At 38.7% G+C, this 22500-nt stretch overlaps 3 protein-coding genes across 4 annotated transcripts in view; 1 reads left to right on the top strand and 2 right to left on the bottom strand.

Annotated features, from left to right (window-relative positions):
• Nucleotides 1-1851, bottom strand: part of LOC138000340 (tumor necrosis factor receptor superfamily member 16-like) — a 14515-nt gene extending 12664 nt beyond the window's left edge. Inside the window, exons 1-2 of the mRNA XM_068846670.1 lie at nucleotides 1594-1851; nucleotides 1350-1406 (exon numbers count right to left, since the gene is read on the bottom strand). Coding sequence (XP_068702771.1) covers nucleotides 1350-1406; nucleotides 1594-1596 — 60 coding nt within the window. The 5' untranslated portion in view covers nucleotides 1597-1851. The remainder of the gene's footprint in view (nucleotides 1-1349; nucleotides 1407-1593) is intronic.
• A 6525-nt stretch (nucleotides 1852-8376) lies between these two features.
• Nucleotides 8377-21228, bottom strand: LOC138000337 (tumor necrosis factor receptor superfamily member 16-like). 2 transcript variants are annotated; one of them, XM_068846665.1, is made up of 8 exons: nucleotides 20954-21228; nucleotides 20709-20765; nucleotides 19320-19358; nucleotides 18512-18825; nucleotides 16997-17499; nucleotides 13570-13748; nucleotides 13031-13088; nucleotides 8377-9363 (listed from the first exon to the last, which is right to left on the bottom strand). In XM_068846665.1, the coding sequence occupies exons 1-8, from the start codon at nucleotides 20954-20956 to the stop codon at nucleotides 9026-9028; spliced, it is 1491 nt and encodes a 496-aa protein (XP_068702766.1). In that variant the 5' UTR covers nucleotides 20957-21228; the 3' UTR covers nucleotides 8377-9025. The 2 variants fall into 2 exon arrangements, with proteins under 2 accessions (XP_068702766.1, XP_068702767.1); XM_068846666.1 differs by having other exon boundaries at nucleotides 13031-13085.
• LOC138001138 (uncharacterized) overlaps nucleotides 21150-22500 on the top strand; it is a 5135-nt gene continuing 3784 nt past the window's right edge. The window contains exons 1-3 of the mRNA XM_068847800.1: nucleotides 21150-21204; nucleotides 22080-22267; nucleotides 22448-22500. The exon at nucleotides 22448-22500 is cut by the window's right edge and continues 41 nt beyond it. Coding sequence (XP_068703901.1) covers nucleotides 21150-21204; nucleotides 22080-22267; nucleotides 22448-22500 — 296 coding nt within the window. The remainder of the gene's footprint in view (nucleotides 21205-22079; nucleotides 22268-22447) is intronic.

Genomic DNA, 22500 nt, shown 5'->3' with positions numbered 1-22500 from the left:
TTACAACAACACAATTTGCATGACAAAAGCAGTCGGGGCTGTATCAATGCAAGGTCACCGGCAGCCTCGCAGGCATTCGTAGGCTAGGTCGCAGAGCAAACAACTGTAAAATGGCCTATTCTTCACATTTGTACGTAATAAAGGGGTATACAATTAAGACTAAACACCTCTTGCTATCAATAGAATATTACTGGTTTCTTGCATTGTGAGGGTTACGGTTATTGTTAAAATTTGACCCGTTTTCTATGCCCAAAATCCCCAATGTATTGGGAATCGCACATGTGTACAGGAAGGAAGACATATGAAAGCCAGCTGGCTAACATAAGAAAGAGGCTGCATAACTAATGACCTTCTAGCGCAAAACAAACCAATATTTCTATACACAAAATGCCTACTTTAATTTACACAATACTAGTACGTCACAGGATAACTGTTTGTCGCCTTTTAGGACTAGAAAGTTGGGGCAAGGCAGATTGTAATGGATCGAAATTGAAATGGCTTTAAAGGTCTTTAAACAATGATCGATCACCAGTGATTTCAAATTTCCATGGAGACTATGGTTTTAAAAAAGGATAGGTAATCCTGCTTAACTTGGATTCTTGGGAACGTTTTGGCTTTTCTTCTATTAGTTGTTTTCAAATATGATCAACAATGCATCGTTTGAGATTTACATTACAAGAAAATGGAAACATTCCTGTGTGGGGAAATCGTTGCAACACAGTGATAGAAATTCAATAGTGTTTGCTTTATTGTATAAAATGTCTCGTTATCACGGAGTCAACAACACGAAGGGTTCAGTCATGCAATGCATTTGTAATTGTCTTTGATACCTATGACGCAGTACTATTTTAAAGACCTAGGTACAGTAAATTGGGCTGAGAGTACTCATCGTTGTTTCTAAACAAGCACAGAAGGCCAGCGTTGCTTAAGATACGAATCTGTGCCCACGTTTTAATAAAATCCCATGCTGAAGAGCGTCAAGTGAATAACATCAGGTTTGGAACCTATTTGTAACCCTTGTTCGTTCTGAGGAATGTTAGCCCAAAACATCGTATTGTGTAAAATGAAGAAAATTAAACAACTAATTAAAAGTGCAATCGACTTACTTAAATAGCACTAAAAAAATCGAACAATTTCAAATGTCTAGATCAAAAACAGTGGATAGGGTTAAATTACTTGATGAAGATGGCTACCAAAGGATTTAAGATAAGGATATGAATGCGCCACAAGGTATGTGATTACGAAGCAAAATTGACTGGGCATCATTTGCGCGTTCTTTAATATTGTCGAGACAAACCTTATAATTAATATCACTACTAAAATGTCTGATGTTATGCAGAATTACTCACCTTCACAAAACTATGGCAAAAATTTTGGTTCGAAGCTAGGGCAGGTTTATCCAGGTCCTGAAACAAAAATGGCGTAACTGGTTGATCGAAAGGATTTGCGTTTACTACGTAGGGTATTAGAAATACAGTTCGTTGTTTGATTTACAAAAAAATGGTAATAAACTAAATATGCCATGGATTGTATGAAAATTAGCAAATAAGATATCACACGAACAAATGGATTAAGAAAAGCGAGAAAACTTACCATTTCCCACGAAAACGTTTAACGAGCTGCTCCAGTTAAAACGAACGCGAAACCAGTTCCTCGGGAAGGTCAAAAGCGAGTAGTGATAATGACAATGCTTTCGTCCATGTTTCAGAGTATTCATGTGGCCTAAGAAGCTGCTTCTTCTGTCTTTCAAGCGAGATTCTCGAGGAAAAGAACAGCAACCAAAGACAAAGAAAGACTTAGAAACCCCGACTTACCCGTCAATGAAGGAAAGTAAAGGTGCAGATACAATCAATGAACGTAATTTTATTGCAGATGTGTTTATTTACAAAATAGTACAATATCTATGATTGGTTTACTCAGTAATACGTCAGCTTACGTAAGGGCGTGCTTAATCATCCCACTTATTTCACCAATGAAAGAAACTCTTTTATATGAAAAGAAAAGGACTTTGCTCTTCATTCACGTGTTCGAAGTCATATGAGAAGCGGCTGACGCAAATGTGAATTTGGCGGGAAAGCGGAAAGCGACCTCTCTCGACAGTCAACATATTAAAACTAAAAATTCTTTTCAATAAAAGGTTTCAAAATGAGGAAAGAATATTTCATCAGCATCTACAAATTATCACCAACAGGTAATGAAGTATCAGCTTGCAGTTCTGTGTACTGGAGTTATTCTCCCAACCGCATGACAACAGTAAGGAATGCACTGTAGAACAGATTTCGAGGGGAAATATACCTATTGAATATTCATTGTAAATGACTTAGCGTGCAACCAAAAATTCCTTTTAAAAAATTGAAATAAGGAAGGTGAAAAGCTGCGGATATCGTTTGCGTCAGCGAAATTTCACAGATGTCTCTTTTATTTGCTCAACGAGTACCAAGGAGTTCAAGGAAGAGCGACGTTCTTGAGAAATTATAATTCTAAGGTTTTTGAGATGGATGTCAACTGTTGCTTTATTCGCACGCGATTGAATATTCATGACTACCGAGTGTCAGCTGTTTCGTTAATCAGGACCACATTCCCTCTTGGAAAGAGAAAGCAAACACAAGTACAAATATCTAAAATTAACATGAAAAGTGAAAAGATCATTAATAAACTCTGCTCTGCGTCAAAAGGTATCAAAATGTTTCCACATGGCTTAATTTCTACGGCGTGGAAATTATTTAACAGCTAACATTTCAACCTCTTTCCCAGGGACTCTCTTCTCTGCCTCTCTTGTCGTTGAGAAAAGAGACCCTGGTTGTGGCTGGTCACGTAGCACTCCTTGACAAACATTTTTCCACTGGTGTAGGGTTTTCGTTATATTTTGATCCCGCAACTCGTATTCGTTTAGCAAGGTAAATGTTATATATGTTATATGCTTCCAGTCCGCTGGGGGTAAATTGATCATTGTAAAGCGCCTTTGAGACGTTAGTGAAAAGGCGCTATATAAGTGCACCACTTTACTTTACTTTATATTCCCACAGGAGATTCCCAAAAAAGCGGTCAAGCTAAAAACAAGAGCTTTTGCGACCGATAAGACCTTCGATGTCAAGCGGCGATTATAAACGGTCACACAAGAAAAAAAATTTTGTTTACAGTGTAGTAGCTCAAGTTGCTTCTGCAGAACATACACTATCATGAAATACACCACACCGTTTGCTTGACACTAAAAACATACTTGCACGACAAAATCTTTTCTCCGGAAACTATTAAGCATTATTAGTTATCTTTCGATTCGACTGCTCTTGAGCTTTTTTAAGGAACTTGGAATAAGGACCTTCACTCTGTCGTAAGTGAAATTCGAACGACGCGAGTTTATTTTCTGTTCCGTCTGATAGATTACAGAGCCGTAGCCAGAAAATAAAATGACTGAGGCAATGTCCTAGGTTACATTCTCTTCGTAGGTATTTTAGGTGTTTAGATGAGTACATTTTAAAGACAACACTGGAATCACGTTTTTAAAGAATCACGAAAAAATGACTGAGGCAAGTGCCTCGGTTTGCCTGATATGGCTACGGCCCTGGATTAGTCAACAACTTTTTGCCTTTCACAATGAATTCCATGTGTAGTACATAAAAAACACTAAACAGCTTGCCGTGAAACGTTTCGATGGTCGTCTTACGTCTGGCCACAAAATCAGATGAGAAGGACTACACTGCCACCCCTCCCTTAACACATATTTGGAAAAGCACCCAGATTTTGGAAGCCACGTGACCAGCCGAAACCATGGTCTCTTTTTTCAACGACAAGGAAGGCAGAGAAGGGAGACCCTGGGAACGAGGTTGCTGGCATTTACCGTTTCAACACGATCTCTTCCTCAAATGAAGAATTATCCTTCATTGTCACTTTGCCTTAAATGAAGTATTATCCTCCATTTTGACCACTCTGTCCAGGACTTGTGGTAGAAAATAAAAAGAAAAAAGTAAAAGCAGCCCCTGGACAGGATTTGAACCCGGAGCACTTACTTCGAAGTAACTGTTTTTATCCACTTAACCACTAAAGATCAACTGACTAGAAACTAATTAGTATATATATAAAATCGTTGCTGAATAAGGGTCAAGTCTAAAGCTTGATTTTAAAATGGTTAGCTTTCTCTTGAAGTTTGGTAACCGACATTTTTCATTGTGTAAGCTTGTTTCTTAGCGGGTGTTAATACACGTTTACAGCGGCACTTTTGGAAGCAAAAATTATTGACATTAACTAAAAATGACATCCTCGCAGTTAGTGGTGTGGTAGTCTATTTGGAAGAAAGTGACAATGAAGAATAATCCTTCAATTGAGGGAGAGACTTGGTTGGCCGTTTTGTGAGAGGAACTGGGCAGGAAACGTTGATCCACAGGTAGCCCTGGCGCGATATACAACTCTCTAAGGAAGATTAAAAATTAACTAAGGAGTTTATTTCTCTATTCCCAAATGCTGTTCAACGCTGATATTCGGCAAAACTTTACATAAGAAAAAGCCAATCTTGAAAAACCAAAATAAGCAAAAGTTTACGCTAATCTTGGATTAATCTAATCGGCTTTCGAACAACCGGGCGCTGGACTATACTATATTATGCCGGAGTAGAAATACAAGGATTTGTATAAGGAAAGCGATTTTTCTCAAAATTCAAAAAACTGTGACGATTTAAAATAAAAAAATAGCTTACCTTGCTTCAGTTTTGTGTTTCTTTGTCTCTGGTACGGTTTCTGGTTTGATTAAGAGCGATTTAGATGGTTTTTGGTTCCTCTTGTTTTGCCTCTATTCTTTCCCAAGGTTGGAGACCGAGACGAAGCCGGCGAACGGAGATATCGAAGGAAAAGAGCCATAAATTCCCTCCCAAGGCTTCGATTGCCTTGAAATGCCACGTAGATCACGGACGATACCTCCGCTACCCATTTGTCCTCTTCATTCGAGCCGCTTCTACACTGAGAAGGAATTAAGGGCCGCCAAACTCCGCCGACATTTGCTTCGGGAGCCATCGGATGAGGCAAGACTCAAGTGAAGATATGATTCTTGAATTAATTTAAGGGCCGCAAAGCTCTGCAAATGTTTGCTTCGAGAGCCATCGGATAAGGCTTTATTCACAAGCCGCATTACCGAAACTGTTGGAAGATCGCTTAACGACCCGGCCTAAGTCGGCCTAAGACTAACGATTTGTATTTATTTAGGGTTCTTTTTTTCCATTTTTACATATTTTGGGTAAGAGAAGTATGGAAAGCCTCCTGGATCTGGATTACCTTATGGTTTACAGTTCACTTGCCTTTTGCTGACCCCACCAAACCCTAAACACAACACAACATTTCCAGCATGCTCATTGGCTAAACTGGAACGAATCACAGAGACGAACACTAAAACCTGCGCACAAAATCAATACTCAAGTGAAGCTATGATCCTTGCAGTTGTAACTGAACGCAATTTTAGCAATTGCGTAGAAAAACTTCAACGGGGTTTGAATCCGTGACCTCGCGATGCCGGTGCGACGCTCTAACCAACTGAGCTCTGAAGCCACCGATGTTGCGAGTTGGTCATTGTGTGGGTTCAAATGTCTCCGTGAAGAATGAATCAATGAACGAGGTGATATGAAATGAATCATACATTGAACTGCGGATATGAAATTAAGTGAAGCTGGGGCGCATAGAGGCAATAAGCACCGACAGCCGACAAAAAGCATTGGCTATTTCAATCAAAATTTGGCTACTTTTTCCCTAAACTGAAGTATTTAATAGAGGGGACTGACTGGTTAACCCATTTACTCCGCAGACACCTCAGGACGACCCCAGGGGTCAATGGGTTGATGGAGGGGAAGATTTTGACTGGTTAAAGACAGTTTCTTTCAAACCTAAGATTAAAATTCATTTGACAATAACAATAAAAGCAACGTGACACACGCTAACACCAACCCGGTGTGGCCAACACATAACATCATTAAGAGATCGGTGTGTCACGTAATTAAAAACAACAATAAAAGCAAGGTGACACACACTGCTTGCCGTGGGAGAACAGTTTTGCTGTTCCCAACCCAGCTTACCACATGTATGGCATGTAAAGCTGTCACTTGAAGGGATGCTAAACACACCCGCCTGGTATGTTAGCTACGCCATGCTGATGACGCCCAAAAGGCCGAAACAGCTGTCCATGGCTGCTAATTGACCGGGTGAAATGGTTGTGAGCATGCGTGATGTGTTGGCCACACCGGGTTGGTGTTAGCGTGTGTCACCTTGCTTTTATTGATATTTTGACAATGACAACAGTGGATTATTCTACTAAAACTAGCCGCTAGTTTTTATTAAAACTCCTGCTAGCGGCATTTCTCAAAATGATAAAAAGAAATTGTATTCCAAGGTTGATCTTTTAGATGCCCCCTGACCCCACATTAAGGAGGCTCGAGCCCTCGGCCCTTGCAAGGGTCCTTGCGGCTCCAAAAATATCACGTCCAGTGCTTTCAGAAATATGCCTGCTTCTTTACAAAACTGTCGAGAACCCTGTCTCTGCATTAACGTCTGAGGATTGTCGATAGTAGGAGCAAGTGATTCTGCTTTTAAAGCTTTGACCTTGGCCTTTTTGTCCTTGAGAAGCTGTTAGATTGAGCCATGTATCAGTGAGATAGCTGGCTTTGTAACGGCTTTGTTTGCCTTGCCTTTTTTCTGTACGTTTCTTAGCAGATTGTTATGTTCTTTTGAGGCGTTTTGCTGTCTTTGCCTTAATTTGTTTTGCTCGTTTTTCTGACACAAAAGCGGCTGGCTACATGGGAGTTTTCCTCACTATTTAGCTGGTAACTGGAATTTTGCTCATAATTAACCAAGAAGAGCGGAACACCATTTTTCCCCAGCAAAATTAAAAAGCTCAAAAAAATGTTTTCTTAGCGTTTTCTGGTAAGTTTTTGCCTATGCAGTATAATTATGCATCTTGGAAATAATTTTCGCTAGGTGCCCTCGTTATTCCAAAATGACCACCATTTAGTATCCTAGATTATATTGTAATGCAAATGAGAAAACCCAACCGTGAAAAGGGCTATTATTTGTCATTTCCTGACCACGGCCGGCAGGGGTATAGGGCTTTTTCACTCACGTGACCAGCAGCCGTATTGGATTACCGAAACAAAAGAAAGTACTTGCATAAAAATAGAGTTTAATTCACGCAGCATTACTTTGGTACACCATCATGGCCACCATTTCCTTGTTTTGGAACACTGACGTGGCCGCCGTGACGTCAAGTGGAAACGCTCTATTCTGCAGAACGCCGAACGTCTAATACCAAACGCCGAACATTATAAAATCGGTATTTGACGGTAACATCTGTACATATGTGCAACAATAACTAAAAGATAACCATTTTACGAAAGGACGCTTGGACCTTAATTTAGACGTGCCACTACCATCATATCATTGAAAGCTAACTGTCCGGCGTTCTGCGAAATGGTAGTGCATATCTACAGTAATTAGGTCTAAGCGCCGATTTCTAAAATGGTTATATTTTAGTTATTGCTGCATACAACATGTACAGTTATTACCATCAAATACTGATTTTATAACGTTCGGCGTTGTGCAAAATACCTCCACTGAATGGATCATGGGCTACGTCTTAAAAAGCTAGTTTCGACCGGGAAGTATGTCCACCTGCCATTTGGCAAAACCGTAACTGAAGACCAGGCCGAGGTCTTCACCTGATGAAACAGAAATGAAGATTTTAAACGCACAAAATTGGCGCAGCACTCCAAAATAGCGGCACGGTAACAGTATTCGGAGTTCGAAGTTTACCGTGCCGTATAGGTATTGTACCGAGCTTTCGGAGCTATTACCGTGCCCGATTTTTGTGATGGTCTAAAGCGGGTTTTAGAGGGGACTGGGAAGGGTTGACAGAATCTACACTCAAGAGAGAAGTCTGTTTGATGACAACCAAAAAAACACCCTGTCATTTTGGGTCAATTTGTTTTTAATTTTACTCTCACTAGAAGGAAAATACTGAAGTTGACATTCCAGTCCCAAGATATTTGGGAACTGCCAATTAAAGTATGCTACAATGGTTTCTGAATCATGAAAATAAATGGAATACCTACTAAAAAATTCTGACCGAAAACTATTTTTTGTAATATAGCTTTCCTACAAATTTGTCCTTAATCGTATCAATAGTACAATCACCCAGGAGCCAGGTCTCCTGAATAACCTAATCGAAAAAGGATGTCAGTCAACTAATATTGCCAACAAAAATCGACTTAGGCGTAACATTTTGATCTCATATCTAGACCTAATTGGCTAACTCAATGTTGTACCCAATTCAAATCTGCCGGTCTAACATTTTTTGTGTATTGTATGTGCATGATGATGTAGCATCCGTATTCAAATTATATGGAAATACCTGGAACAAAGCGTTTTATTCCCAAAGGGTTTGAACTGGGTTCATTGAGTTTGCCGATTAGGTCTATTACCTGAGAACTAAGATTTTTAAAACAAAGTATCTCAGTAGCTAAATATGCACAAGTTATGGCGAAATATTTCAAGTTCTTGTAAAAAAACTAACCGCTGTAAAAATAACGCTTACAAAGCTGTGGCAACTTTGATGACCTACAAAATACATATAAAAAAGAATAACAAAAATGACAAAGCTAAAATTACTAAAAATATTGTCTTTCAATAGAAGGTCGGTCATCCACACCTGTTTCCATAGTTTTTTGACGTATGAGGAGCTGAACTGGAAGATAAAACTGAGCTATGATTTTTGGGACGACATCCCCCCCCCCCCCCCCCAAGGGGCTTAGGATTAGCTTCTAAATAGCACCTGGACGAACATATCCGCCTACAAAGAACCCCAAGGTGATCCGATCGCAATTGGTCCAAAAGCACGATGAACCAACCACAAATGTAAAACATGCTCTACGAACGGGAAATCATTTAATACACGGTAGTGCACTCCATTGATATGAAATCGATTAAATGCTAAAAAATGATAAAAATGATACTTCTAGACAATTTTCTACAATTTTCATGCAATATCAATTACGTTCTTACGATAAATTTTCAAAGTCGTCGTCTTCATCTTCTCGCAAATCGTACTCCCTCAGCAACTCAGCAACTTCACAGCGGAGTGCTTTTTCTTCCACAACTGACGCAAACTTCTCTACTGTAACTTTTGGATAACGAGAAATAATACTTAGAATCATAGCTTTGGATGGACCTTTTTTATGCTCCCCAAAGTCCGATTTTATCGTCCAATAGTCGAAGCGGAAATTTTGAGCTATGACTTCGTAATTATGACATCCCGGAACAGCTGTATCCAAACGCTTGCAGATCTCCTCCAGGAGGTTCAGATCATGATTTACAAGACTTGCTAAACGCTTTGAGGCTGAAAAAAAAAAATGGAGCAACACGATTGTCATATTTCCATGCAGAATGAAAGGTGGCGCTTTGCGACATCATAGTTAGCACCACTGGAAGCCAGTGGTTTCGCGATCTTGCGAGTTCGACCCCTCGCTGCTCTAGTTCGCCCCCTAAAATATATCTCCCCATACCAACTATTTCAGTTCAATTTTTGAGCCAGACTTAGATGCAGCTCAAAGATCACGGAACTACGAACTACGCTGTGCCCGGATAATGACACCCGACTGACCCAATTTGTGCTTAAGTCTTTTCATCATGAGAATTCTACAAAACATTTGTATTACGGGTTTCGACAAAACACTGACCCTCGGTCTGCAGACCATCCACTGACCCCCTATAAAATTCATAGGAAATATTAAAAAAATGATGTAACAGAGTAAAAGATATAAATAAACTAATAATGATATATGCGACCAAACTTACAAGCATTTCTTTGGAGATTTACTGGTACGCGTATGGGCTTATGTGATAAAAAAAAATACGCTATTTTCTACCACAGGCTTCACGTAGAATAGTTGACCAAGATTTTCTTCCATACCTTTTAAATAGAAGTGCTTAGAGTGTGCATATTCACAATCACGAGGGCAAATACTGAAATCTTTGAAGAGAGTGAAAGTTTTTCAAAAAAATATAGAGAGAGTGAAACTCAAGGATAGTGCATGACCAAGAGAAAATAAAGCGGGAAAGAGAGCGCATCCCCCATACATACCCTTTCAAGTTATTTTTAGATCGGCTCCAACGCTGTACATATCCCTAGGGGATTAGGCAACAGCCAATCGTATGGCACGAGTGTGTTCTCTGAGCGTGGGCTATCCGCGCGGAACACATTCCCGCCATACGAATGGCTGTTGCCTAATCCCCTTGGGATATGCATGTACAGCGTGGGAGTCGATCTAAAAATAACTTGAGACATATTACCAACGGAAAAGGGTATGTATGGGGGATGTGCTCTCTCTTCCCCCTTTATTTTCTCTTGGCATGACTTATCCACCGGACAAAGTTATTTGGCCTTTGAAGAATTGGGAGCAGGACTCCCGCTCTTACCTCAGCAGCTCCTCATTGATGTTGAGGGCAAACGATTTCATGTTATAAAATAGTAAAAGGTAAAAACTGTTAAAATGTTTGACTAGACGTTTTCGATCTTGAGATCATCTTCATCTTCAGAAGATGATCGCAAGATCGAAAACGTTTAGTCAAACATTTTAACAGTTTTTACCTTTTACTATTTTATAATTTTACCGGCGAAATGCATATACATCTACCTGAAGGTATCGCCAATTGATTTCACGTTAATTATAAGTTTAAGCTCTTAACTGGGGTTAATGAGCCCTAAGGGAGTACTATTTTTTTTTCCCTCACTTGTCCCTAGTGTACTCTATTCTCCTCACCCTTGCAATCAAGGCTTGAGGCTTTCCGTCGAGGTACTTTCACTTTTACAATGTTAAAGCGGTTGCCAAAGCTTCCAGTAATTTTCCACAACATCACACGATTCTCACCTGTTTCACCTTATGTAAACCCCCATACTATTAGTCAGCCACATTTCAGCTTTGCTCTTCAAGCAAGTACCTTGAGTTGCACTCTTTAAGATCGCATTTTTCCCACCCTCCCACCCAACTGGAAGCTTTGTCTCCTTTAATTGCCATGGCTGTGCTTTGTCATGCAAATTCTTTTATTATACTATTCTCATCTATTTTTTTTTAGTTTGGGTATTTTGTCTCATCGTTCATTATGTACAGTACATTATATTATTCCGCATGTTACCACCGTTAACTTAAAAAAAAAAAATTAGCTGAATTTAGAAAACTCAACACTAGGTGTGTCCTTTTACATTTTTTACTTACTTATTGGTGGCAGGGAAGTGCACCCTGGGCTGCACTTTACCCCACAGTAGGTGGGACAGCCCTCCTTGGCAATAGGTCCGGATTGCTTACTCCAAGATGGTACAACTCACCATCTGACCTATTCTCCTTCCAGAAGGGCACCTCTCTTCTGGTCCACCCTATGTTCCATTCTAACGTAAGGTTGCCTCTAGAGACACTGCTACTCTAGGGGGTCCTCCTAGGGACACCGCTACCCTAGGGGGCATAGGCTCTACCTTCCCTGCTACCCAAATTTTGCCAAAAGATAGTGATTAACATAATGATTATACTTGATCTAAAAAATAAATAGATAAAAGGAGAATTTGTGTTCCTCCTTTTCTAGTTTCACAAGCCTTGCAAAGGGTGGGGGGGGGGGGGGGGGGAGGAGTAATCATCATTACCCTCAGTTGCCCATGCCCCTCTCCTGGGCATGCGAATATCCCCCGTGGCTTTCCCCCCTGTTTATGCCACTGACCCTTAGCGACTCATTAATAGTGAAATGTTAATTAACTGAAAGATTTCGCAAATACTGGTATCATCATATGTTGGAAAGTTACACTCCTAGCGAATAGTTGCAGAGCTTTCAGTGACTGTGTATGTTTTGTTTCTGGCACTTTCTAAAAACTGTTCCCATATTAATATTTTTTGGATGAAAAAAAAATTGTTATTTTTGGAAAAGATCGTGAATGTTTACCTTCTAGAACATTCCGGAGATTGAGTCAGTAAGCTGCAGTTGCACGATACTACAGAATACATGTACCGTGATGTACTTCAGCACCTCTGTGTTTTGAGTAAAATTAAACTGTTAAAATTTCCAGCTGCGTTTTGCGGAGTCTCTCAAGATTTTCAACACAATCATGAAAGAAGACTTACCTGGGGCGTCCGTGTGAAGTACGACGACAGGACAATTGTACAGCGGCCCCTTACCCTATTTATGACCAAAATCTGCGATTTTCCCTACCCTAAAAATATGACCTGACCAAAAATTTGATACCCAATTTATGACCTGACCCTTAAATCAATACCCTAGCTGGTGCAGACCTGCCTTATAATTATTTCCCTAGTTCAGACCAATGTTAAAGGCAATGTTTATCTGCTTTTATTACGTAGGTTACATGATAAAGAAGTATGCTTCTAAATAAAAAACGAATTCAAGACTAGAGTGCAAAAATGGATACCCTATTTATGACCAAAATGGCTAAAAATTGGCCAAAATCGATACCCTATTTATGACCAAAACGGCTGAAAAACCCTACCCTTTGGGGCTGCACATACCTATATAGTAACCCCCCGGGAGCAGACCGCGTGCCACATGTCTCTCTCTTTCTCTCCCCAGCCCTCTCCCCTGACGAAGTCCCACTTGCTCCGAAAAGTTAGGAGAGAGAGCTTTTCAATTCAATTCCAAAACATTTGCTCCGTGTCGAGACAAGAATTACATGTAGCATGAAATTTTACCGTATTTGTAGTTGTGATTATGATCTTCCGAGCAAATTCGAAAATCCTGGTATTAGGTAAGTTTACTTTTGTTAGTTTGCAGTTTGTTCTATTTTTATTATTCCTATGAATTTTATAGGGGGTCAGGAGGGGTCAGTGTTTTGTCAAAATCCGTTCAAAGCAGTGGAAGAAGACGGTGCGGTTTAAATTTCCTAGCATTGCTCAAACGTCAAGAAATGCATCAATTCTTGGCAGGTACAAAGTAAGAGGTGATTTCTTGTTACTTAGACTAAACCCTTTCTTATTGAAATAATACTTCGAAAAGATTTATTACGATACCTTTATTTCTCCTATCTTGATGTTGACAATCAACAGATGAGCTCTGTACTGGCTCCTGCTGAATAATGGAAGAAATACTTCAGTTAACGAAGATTATAAATAAAGAGACTAACATGTCTTGATGTTGTAGCTGCCATGTTGGTGACCCAAACTAATCCTGAGAAATTCTGATTGTTTAATACAGACACCTTCTTGCATGACCTGGACTTTGGGGATCCTGTCTGGGTTGCAAGTTTTGCCACCAAGGGAACGTTACTTGGTCTAAGAGCTGGCAACAGTACTTTGCCCCCACAGGGAGCCTTTTGAAAACACTGTCACTAAATCTCCATTTGGTGGTGTTGATGAAAGTAGTCATGCTGATGCACTTACTGTTGAGATAAGTAATTCCCCTCCCTTTCTGGTAATGTGATCCCATGCATGTAAGGCCACGCTTTTGCTACATTAAAAAAGATGTTGAGTTGCATAGTTCTGTAAAAGCAACCACGAGTTGCATTGTTTGTCATGGTCAAACTCAAAAGTAATAGAGTCATAAAACGTACCTTGCGTAACAAGGGTTTGCTAAGTCCCTTCGGTTCTTCTTCTTCTTCTTCTTCGTCGTCGTCACCATCATTATCATCACCATGTTCTTCTTGATCGTTTTCATCAATTTCATCTTCAACCTTCTCTTCATCCTGATGACCTCTGGAAGCTGTCGTCACCCCTTCTTTGGTGCCACTTCCTGGTATGAAGAAAACAAAAATTAATAATATCAGGCCTTCTGATAGGGTGCGATTAAAAAATGCAAATTATGCGATTTTTTCAGGGCAGATTGTGCGATTAGAAAGGCCAATTATGCGATAAATAATGTAAATTATGCGATTTTTTTCTCAGCAATTTTAAGCTTGTTTTATAAGGTTTCAGGTTAAGAAAAACACTTTTTTGCTGCCCTAAAGACATTTTGAACACAAAGGAACAGTAATTACGTATCTCGATCGACATTAGTTGGGATAAATTAAAAAAATGAGGTCTTCTGCACTACTGGTGCACCACGTTAAAAGTTGAAAGGACACAGCTAACATGCCAAATGAATGATAAAGGTGCTTGTCAACCACGAACTTCCGATGATGGTCAATCACAATAGGGCCATACCCCCATTTATACGAGAGAAAATAAGCCGCGGCTTTCTCTGGCCGCGGCTTACAGAAGACTCCAATGTTCACCCCGTATAAATGGTACAAAATCTACGTTCACGTCTTTTTCAAGCCACGGCTTATATTGACCTGGGTGTGCCTACTGGTGTGAAAGCTTGGGAACAACTCTTCCCTGATTCGTTTGTTTCCTGGAAAGCTAACTTTCAAAAGATATATAAAATAACTTAAGATAATAAACTAAGGCAATTCTTATTTAAGCTCCTGCATAGGATAACTGTTACTAAGCGAGAACTGAAAAGATTTAAAATTACCGTCGATGATCAATGCTCTCTATGCTCACGTCAAGAATCTATACTTCATACATTTTTGGACTGTTCTACTACGTCCTCATTTTACAACGATATTGTGAAATGGTTCAATAATCTGAGCAACTTAAAACTTACCCCCCCGAATGAACAGATTCTATTCCATATAAAGGAGGAAAAATGCAAACTGACGAACGCCCAAGAACGCAGACTAGATATTCTCCTTCTTTACACCAAATATTATTTATACACTTGTAAATCACTTTCTAAGACGCCCAACTTTGTAGAGGAAAATTGAATGGCAATGGAAACTTGAAAACTGCTCTTCTGTTTGATACTAACCCACCCCCCCCCCCCCATCTTAATTGTTGTTATGTTTATATATATATATGTACTTTAGTACGTGCGACTCGTATAGTATGCTGTTCGTTGTTAGTTGATTTTATTCTTTATGTACATTGTTATATTGTTGTGTTGCAAATTAAAAAAAAAAAAAAGAAAAAAAAAATATATATATATATTGACCTGGGAATATATATTCGTATAAATGGTTCATTTTGCGTATTTTGTACCCCGTGGCCAGAGTAAGCCGCAGCTTATTTTCTCTCGTATAAAAGGCCCTAATATTGCACGAAGAGAAAAACATCAGTCCATCGTCCACGTGGAGCGTACCTGTGACGTACTTTCTTGCTCGATCGTGAGCTGTCAGATTGGGCGGAAGGCGGGAACTTCCTTCTTTGTCGAAGAAAAAGCGAGCGTTTTCGCAACAAACTTATCCATGAGTAAGTTTTTATCAGTTTTCAACGAAAGAAACTACATTTTCCCGAAAAACTTACAACTTATTTTTCACAAATCTCTCCTCTACGAGAAGGCAACTGTGTCATTTCAGTGGTGTGTATATAAGGGGATGTTCGTGTTGCACCAATAGAAGGAGACTCGTACCAGGTCCCCGACATGAAAAATAAAGCCTTGAACTTCGAATGTTTACGAAATCGAAGATGACAAAGGTTTTTTAGCCTTTTTCCAAGATAAATCATCTTAAAAATGGCGTATTTATGCAGGAATTTCTAAGAAACGTGTTGATTCATGTTTCGTTTTGAGAATTTTGTGCGTCCTTTTGTGAATTATGCGATTTTTCGTGAATTGTGCGATCGGATGCGATTTGAGGTCGATTGTGCGAAATCGCACCATCGCGTAATATCAGAAGGCCTGTAATATAGAATGTCACTGTTCATGTGACGTCACGGCGACCATATTGGAGGAGTGATTTAATAAATTTTTCTCTTGAGAATTGAACTCTATTTTTATGAAAACTCTCCTTTTTTGTTTTAGTATAAATGCAAATATGGCTGCTGGTCACATGAGCGAAAACACTCTATTGTTACCAGTGACTTAACATGTCCCTTCCACACCTGTCAAGAAAAGACACAGTTTAGGAAACGTAGGTGTGCTCATAATGCACTAACACTACTAGAGAGATTGATACACATGGATACTTCATTCATGACCAAGTACAGCCACAGCCACAAGCTTAATTAATTCACGTGCTTAAATTAATTATCAATAGATATAAAAGAAGAATAAGAATAAGATGCTTTTCATAGGAATAAAATTTGCTAGAAATGTTTATGATCTATAAGCTTGAAATTCACGATAACAATTACCACGTTTGGATGTGTTACAAAAGGGGAGAGCAATTATTTTAACACGGCCCTCAAATTCCTTAGCGAATAACAGGTTGCATGTGTTTCTAGCTAGCAGGAAATTCGGCAGCCTTAATGCTGCGAGTTTCCAGTAACCTTGTGGACAAGTTTAAGTGTCTTCGCCTCAGCTCTCTGACCTTTCAAAAAAAAGTGCAAAGACCAGATTGGCCTAGGGCATTTGTGTATGTTGCAGTTAACTTTTGATTGACATAATTAACATTTCTACATGCCTGACCTTCCATTTAATTTTCTTTCAGTTTCTCATTTTCTGTATTCAGAATATTAATTGGACAAAATTGTTAGGACAATGAAGTCAATTTAATAAAGCACAAGTGGTTTCAAAACAGCCTGTCACCCCTCTTGGTAAAATGTTGATTTGAAATCCACAAACATTCTGAAAAGCTGCAGTCAGTTTCACATTCATTAGAGTGGTGGGGGACACTTGAGAGGCCGCAAGAAAGAAAATGATCATAAAATATGAGGTACAAGCTCCTTTAATTGAAGCTATTTTGCACACATTTTTGAAGATGTCCCAAGCATTTTTGGACTCCATAATGTAGTTTCATTCTTCTTCTGGACTTATTTTCTACTAATAGCTTGTCAAAAAGATTTAACATAGTATTATGGCCCTACGAAGCTAGGCCATGCCTCATATTTCCTCTTTTTAAGGGAATAGGCCATAACTACAAGCAGGGTTCCACTTACTTCCACTATGTATGTGCAGGTGATTATAATGACCTGAGTGATTGCCACTTTTTTAGAGTGTGTAATTTCCCTTAATTCTTTTGCAAAGAAAACGTTGATTTTTACATGTAAATACATCCTCACCATTATTGCCTGTGTTGTTTACATCCCTTAATTCAGTATCAACAATTCCATGGGGGGCATTTCCTGTCTCCACATCACTGTTACCTCCAGAACAGTTTCTGCACCTCAGGATCCATCTCTTACATAAAATGTACATTACAAAAGCACACACCCAAAAGACCCCAAAGACGACCTTCTCACGTGTGGCTCCAGACTCGTCACCTTCAAACAGATGTCGAGGCACAGTTTGGCTGCTTGCATGTGAGCTCCCTGATTGAACATTACTTCGTAAGCTGGTGGTGACACTTGGGGTTAAAGTTGCATTGCTGGTGGATAATGCAACTGTTGTGTTTCTGGAGAGTCCAGATGCTGTTGTGGTTATATCACATAGATTAGCACTCTGGTTAAAAGAGCAGACCATGTCTGATCCAGCTCCCAAATTGGATTTACATTCCTCCACCACCTTATCTTCATCACCACAGCATTTTGAGCACGGCAGACAGTTGCCACTTGTATCAAAGTACCTGGAAAATCATGAAATAATACGAAATATGAATAATTGCTTACTGGAGAGGTCACTCAGAAGCAGAGGTGTTCCCAATTAAGGGGGAACAGTTAAAGGGTGACAGCTGGTAATTAACTTGTTAGCAAGAAAAGTGAATTAAGGTCTTTTTTAAGGTCACTTTTAAGGTCACTTTTCATTGACTTTTAAGTTCTCCGAATGAACAATCATCAACACATGGCACTTTTGAAACCACTTACATTACACTTTTTGCTTATACAAGCAACTACCAAAAAATTACAATGCACAGCCAAATCAGAATGCATCCAGCCAAACCCTTCTTAGGTGGAAGATAACAATAACTGGATGCATGTGCAATGACTTGAAACAAAAGACGTGTATGTGATCTGGCCTGGTACAAATTTAAACCCCTCGCCCTTTACCTACATGCTCTCCTTTCGACATGTTCCTAAATTATAATGTTATGGAAATGCTGTTCAAATAATGAGTATGCAGGTATCACAATCACAATGGAGTGCTGTATGAGCGGAACAGAGGAAAAATATGACACTAGGGAATCAAATTTTAGCCTGCACTATCTTTAACATGCACGGTCCTTCCTGTCCAACCTTGAGATCTAAATAAGGTAATTGTTAACTGAATCTTTATGCTATTGAATGTGTTTATAGCAGCCTCATTGTCCTTCAAAATCACAAATATTATAGTCAAGTAGTAGTCACAGATGCCACCATCTCAAACACAGCAGATGTATAGATACAATGGACCCAATATGACAATAAATTATTTATTACAACATATTTTATACACTGCATGTATGTGGCATAATATCCTAAATCAAAATTAAAGGAACAAGAAATTTTATTATTTAGGACAATAAGGAAAAATAAAATTATCATCGAGACTCCTTGTTAAAAATTAATGAAAAGGATTTTAAAGTAACTTTTTCATGGCAGTAAAAATAATATGATTGTTGTAGTGGTAAAATAGCTGATAACAGGAATTTTAAGCCTTACTCATCATTACTGTAACACTTCTTGTCGCATACGACATCATGTGTTGATGTACATTTTTGGAGCACAACCTGGCCCTCCACACAGGATGAGCATGGAGCACAGCTAGATGTGTCATCTCCACTGGAGAAGCTGACTCCATCAGGACAAGGGACACAGTTAACCATTGTGTCTGAAGGTATACGTGATCCACATCTATGTGAGAGTCCTTGTCCTCGAGGACATATCTCGCAATCTTCACAAGATGTACTCCCATTTGCATGGATATGGTCAACAATAAACTGATTTTTACTGCAATATCCAGCAGGCTTTGTAGCCTAAACAAGAAGACAGAAAGTAACAACAATAAATAATTTGTTATTACTTAATCATAATTTTTTGCAAAAACCCCAAATTTGAAATTTGTTTTGCTCAAATTTCTACTTTCAGCCCTTTATTATAAGTACCCTGACTATTAATCTATTAATTCCATTCTATTTTAACTAATTATTTTAATTCTCCCTGGAAGCTTTGGCTTCACAAAGAAATACAAAAGCCCACTGGTTTCAGTATGGTGTGCAATATTAATAACATTACAAAAATTTGTAAATAAAAATTTAATCATGTGAACAAAATCTCAAGAACACCCAAGTTTGGTAAAGGAAATTTTTTTTTTCAGCTTTGTCTTAAAAGAAATTTGATCACCAAAATAACAACAAGTACAAAATATTGAAAGAAATAAAAATAAAAAATTATAAATATTAATGGCAATAATAATAATAAATTGTTTCAATTTGTAAAATTGGACTGAATGTTTCATTGACTTACATACCTGAACATGAGCACATAAAAATAAAACAAAAGCCACCACCTGTTTTTCAAAACAAAAATAACAACATAAATTTCAATGTCAAAATGTTAGAAAAAAGTAAATGATCTTGAAATATAATTGTCCTGGTGTATGTGGAAATTTCCAAGGAAGCCACTGTGTGACAAGGCATAATTACTGCAAAAAGTCAAAACTTTTCCATTGTTAATTTGTTCTACAATTCTTCACATTTGTACGTAATAAAGGGGTATACAATTGAGACTAAAAACCTCTTGGTATCAATAGAATATTATTGGTTTCTTGCATTGCTAAGAATCATATTGTAGAAATTTGACTCGTGTTCTATGCCCAAAATCACCAATGTATTGGGAATCGCACATGTGTACATGAAAGAAGACATATGAAAGCCAGCTGAGTAACATATTAGAAAGAGGCTGCATAACTTATGACCTTCTAGCTCACAACAAACAAAATAATATTTCTATACACAGAATGGCTACTTTACACCATACTAGTACGACACAGGATAATTGCTTGTCGTCTTTTAGGACTAAAAAGTTGGGGCAAAGCAGATTGTAAATGGCTTTAAACAATGATCGACAAAGATTTCAAATTTCCATGGAGACTGTAGTGTTAAAAAATTAAAAAGGAGAGGTAATCCTGCCTAACATTCGTTTACATTTAGTTGGATTATTGGGAACGTTTTAGCTTTTCTTGTCTATTAGTTGTTTCCAAATATGATCAGTAACACAGTGATAGAGGTCATAAAGTGTTTGCTTTAGTGTATAAAATGTCTCGTTATCATGGAGTCAACAAAACCAAGGGACCAGTCATGCCATGCATTTGTAATTATCTTGATACCCACTGTCCTCGATACCTATGACGCAGTACTATTTTAGAGACCCAGGTAAATTGTGCTGAGAGTACTCATCGTTGTTTATAAACAAGCACTGAAGGACAGCCTTGCTAAGATACGAATCTGTAGCCACATTTCAATAAAATACCATGCTGACTAGCGTCAAGCGAATAAGATCAGGTCTTGAATCTATTACGCTCGTTCGATCGTTCTGAGGAATGTTCTCCCACGAGATCGTGTTGCGTAAAATGAAGAACATTAAACAAGTTAAAGTGCAATTGACTTACTTAAATAGCACTTTACCCAAAAAACTCAAACAATTTCAGATGTCTAGATCAAAAACAGTGGATAGGGTTAAATTACTTGATGAAGATGGCTACCGAAGGATTCAAGATAAGAATATGCATTCGCCACAAGGTATGTGATTACGAAGCAAAATTGACTGGGCATCATTTGCGCGTTCTATAATATTGTCGAGACAAACCTTATAATTAATATCACTACTAAAATGTCTGATGTTATGCAGAAATACTCACCTTCACAAGACGATGACAAAAATTTTGATTGGAAGCTAGGGCAGGTTTATCCAGGTCCTGAAACAAAAATGGCGTAACTGGTTGATCGAAAGGATTTGCGTTTACTACGTCGGGTATTAGAAATACAGTTCGTTGTTTGATTTGCAAAAAATGGGAATAAACTAAATATGCAATGGATTGTACGCAAAATTAGCAATTAAGATATTACACGAATAAAATGGATTAGGAAAAGCGAGAAAACTTACCATTTCCCACGAAAACGTTTAACGAGCTGCTCAAGTTAAAACGACCGCGAAACCAATTCCTCCGCAAGCTTAATGTCAAAAACACGAGCGAATAGTGATAATCACATTGCTTGTGTCCATGTTTCATAGTATTCATGTGGTCTAAGAAGCTGTTTCTCCTGTCTTTCAAGCGAGATTCTCGAGGAAAGGAAGAGCGATGAAAGACCAAGAAAGATTTGGAGAAAACCCCACTTATCCGTCACCGAAGGAAAGTAAGGCGCAGATTCAATCAATGAACGTAATTTATTGCGGCTGTGTTTATTTACAAAATAATACAATATCTATGATTGGTTTACTCAGTAGTGGCATAAGGTGACGTACTTAATCAGCGCACTTATTTCACCAATGAAAGAAAGTCTTTTATATGAAGAGAAAGGACTTTGCTCTTCATTCATGTGTTCCAAGTCACATGAAAAGCGGCTGATGCAAGTGGAATTTGGCGGGAAAGTACGCGGAAATGGAAATATACCTATCGATATTCACTGTAAATGACTTGGTGTGCAACCCAAAATTCCTTTTAAAAAGTTGAAAGAAGAAAGGTGAAAAGCTGTGGATATTTTTGCGTCAGTAAAATTTCACAGGAGTGTTTTTTATTCGCCAACGAGTGCCAAGGAGTTAAAGGAAGAGCGACGTTCTTGAGAAATAGGGAGCTTAAGGTGGCTGGTACCAGTTTCCTCGCGCGGGGAGTAAGTCACCTTCGTTGCGTCATGCGTGAGTAACACGCACGATACAGGCGCGAGATTTAAAACCCGAAAAACCAAAACAAACATGGCGCCGTGCGGCTTTTTTCGCGCAAGGACACTTTTGTACTGTTGGAGACGAAATTTTCATTTAAAAGAGACTTTTCCTGCTAGAACAACTTTAGTCAATTCTGTGTATTTAAGAAAAATTGTTTCTGGAATTCAATGTTTCCCAAGTTTCAAAGGCAACTCGATCGATCGTTACGGCCACAGGGAGCGTATAAAGGACTCGCAAAGTGGACATAAATATGAAGAATGGACACACCAACAAAAATCATTTTGCTTGTTCTTCTTCGCAACATTCTATGGGTTGTATTTTGTTTGCTCGACAAATATTGCGTATGCAGGAGATAGAGAAGACGAAAAACCAAACTACGAGTCCAGGCGACACAAAGGATGCTTTGCTTCCAAACGACAAATTCAATCCGTAGCAAATCTGACCAGAGCAAAAAAATGCATAACTCAAGGCAACGAAAATCACCCTGAAGAGGAACAAGACTTTGAACCTCCAAGAAAAATAGAAACGAGGTCACAGGTATGTTGTTTATGCGATAAATATTTATTGTTACGTCGTTAACACTGTGCCAAATGTTGGCTCAAATATTGCAAAGTAGCTAGATCGACCATTTCCATTTCCTTCCTGTTATTTCGCCTTTTAGTTTGAAAAATTTAAATATCAGAAAGTAAATGGCTTAGCAATATATTTTCATTACAGCAACCTAAACATGGGGTTGATATTTGTGGTACAAGACTGATTGAACTTCACGT

Source organism: Montipora foliosa, chromosome 4 (assembly GCF_036669935.1).
Source record: "Montipora foliosa isolate CH-2021 chromosome 4, ASM3666993v2, whole genome shotgun sequence".
Classification (NCBI taxonomy): domain Eukaryota; kingdom Metazoa; phylum Cnidaria; class Anthozoa; order Scleractinia; family Acroporidae; genus Montipora; species Montipora foliosa.
The sequence above is the reverse complement of the archived record's forward strand: the minus strand, read 5'-3'. Positions and strand labels throughout refer to the sequence as shown.

What these genes read in the sequence shown, in the direction of transcription:
- LOC138000337 (XM_068846665.1), bottom strand. An exon ending in TTTGTCATCGTCTTGTGAAG is followed by an intron (nt 19,359 to 20,708) that starts GTGAGTATTTCT and finishes TTTGAAAAACAG; the next exon opens with GTGGTGGCTTTTGTTTTATT. An exon ending in TCAAGATAGGAGAAATAAAG is followed by an intron (nt 9,364 to 13,030) that starts GTATCGTAATAA and finishes TTTTTTTTTCAG; the next exon opens with CCTCAAAGCGTTTAGCAAGT.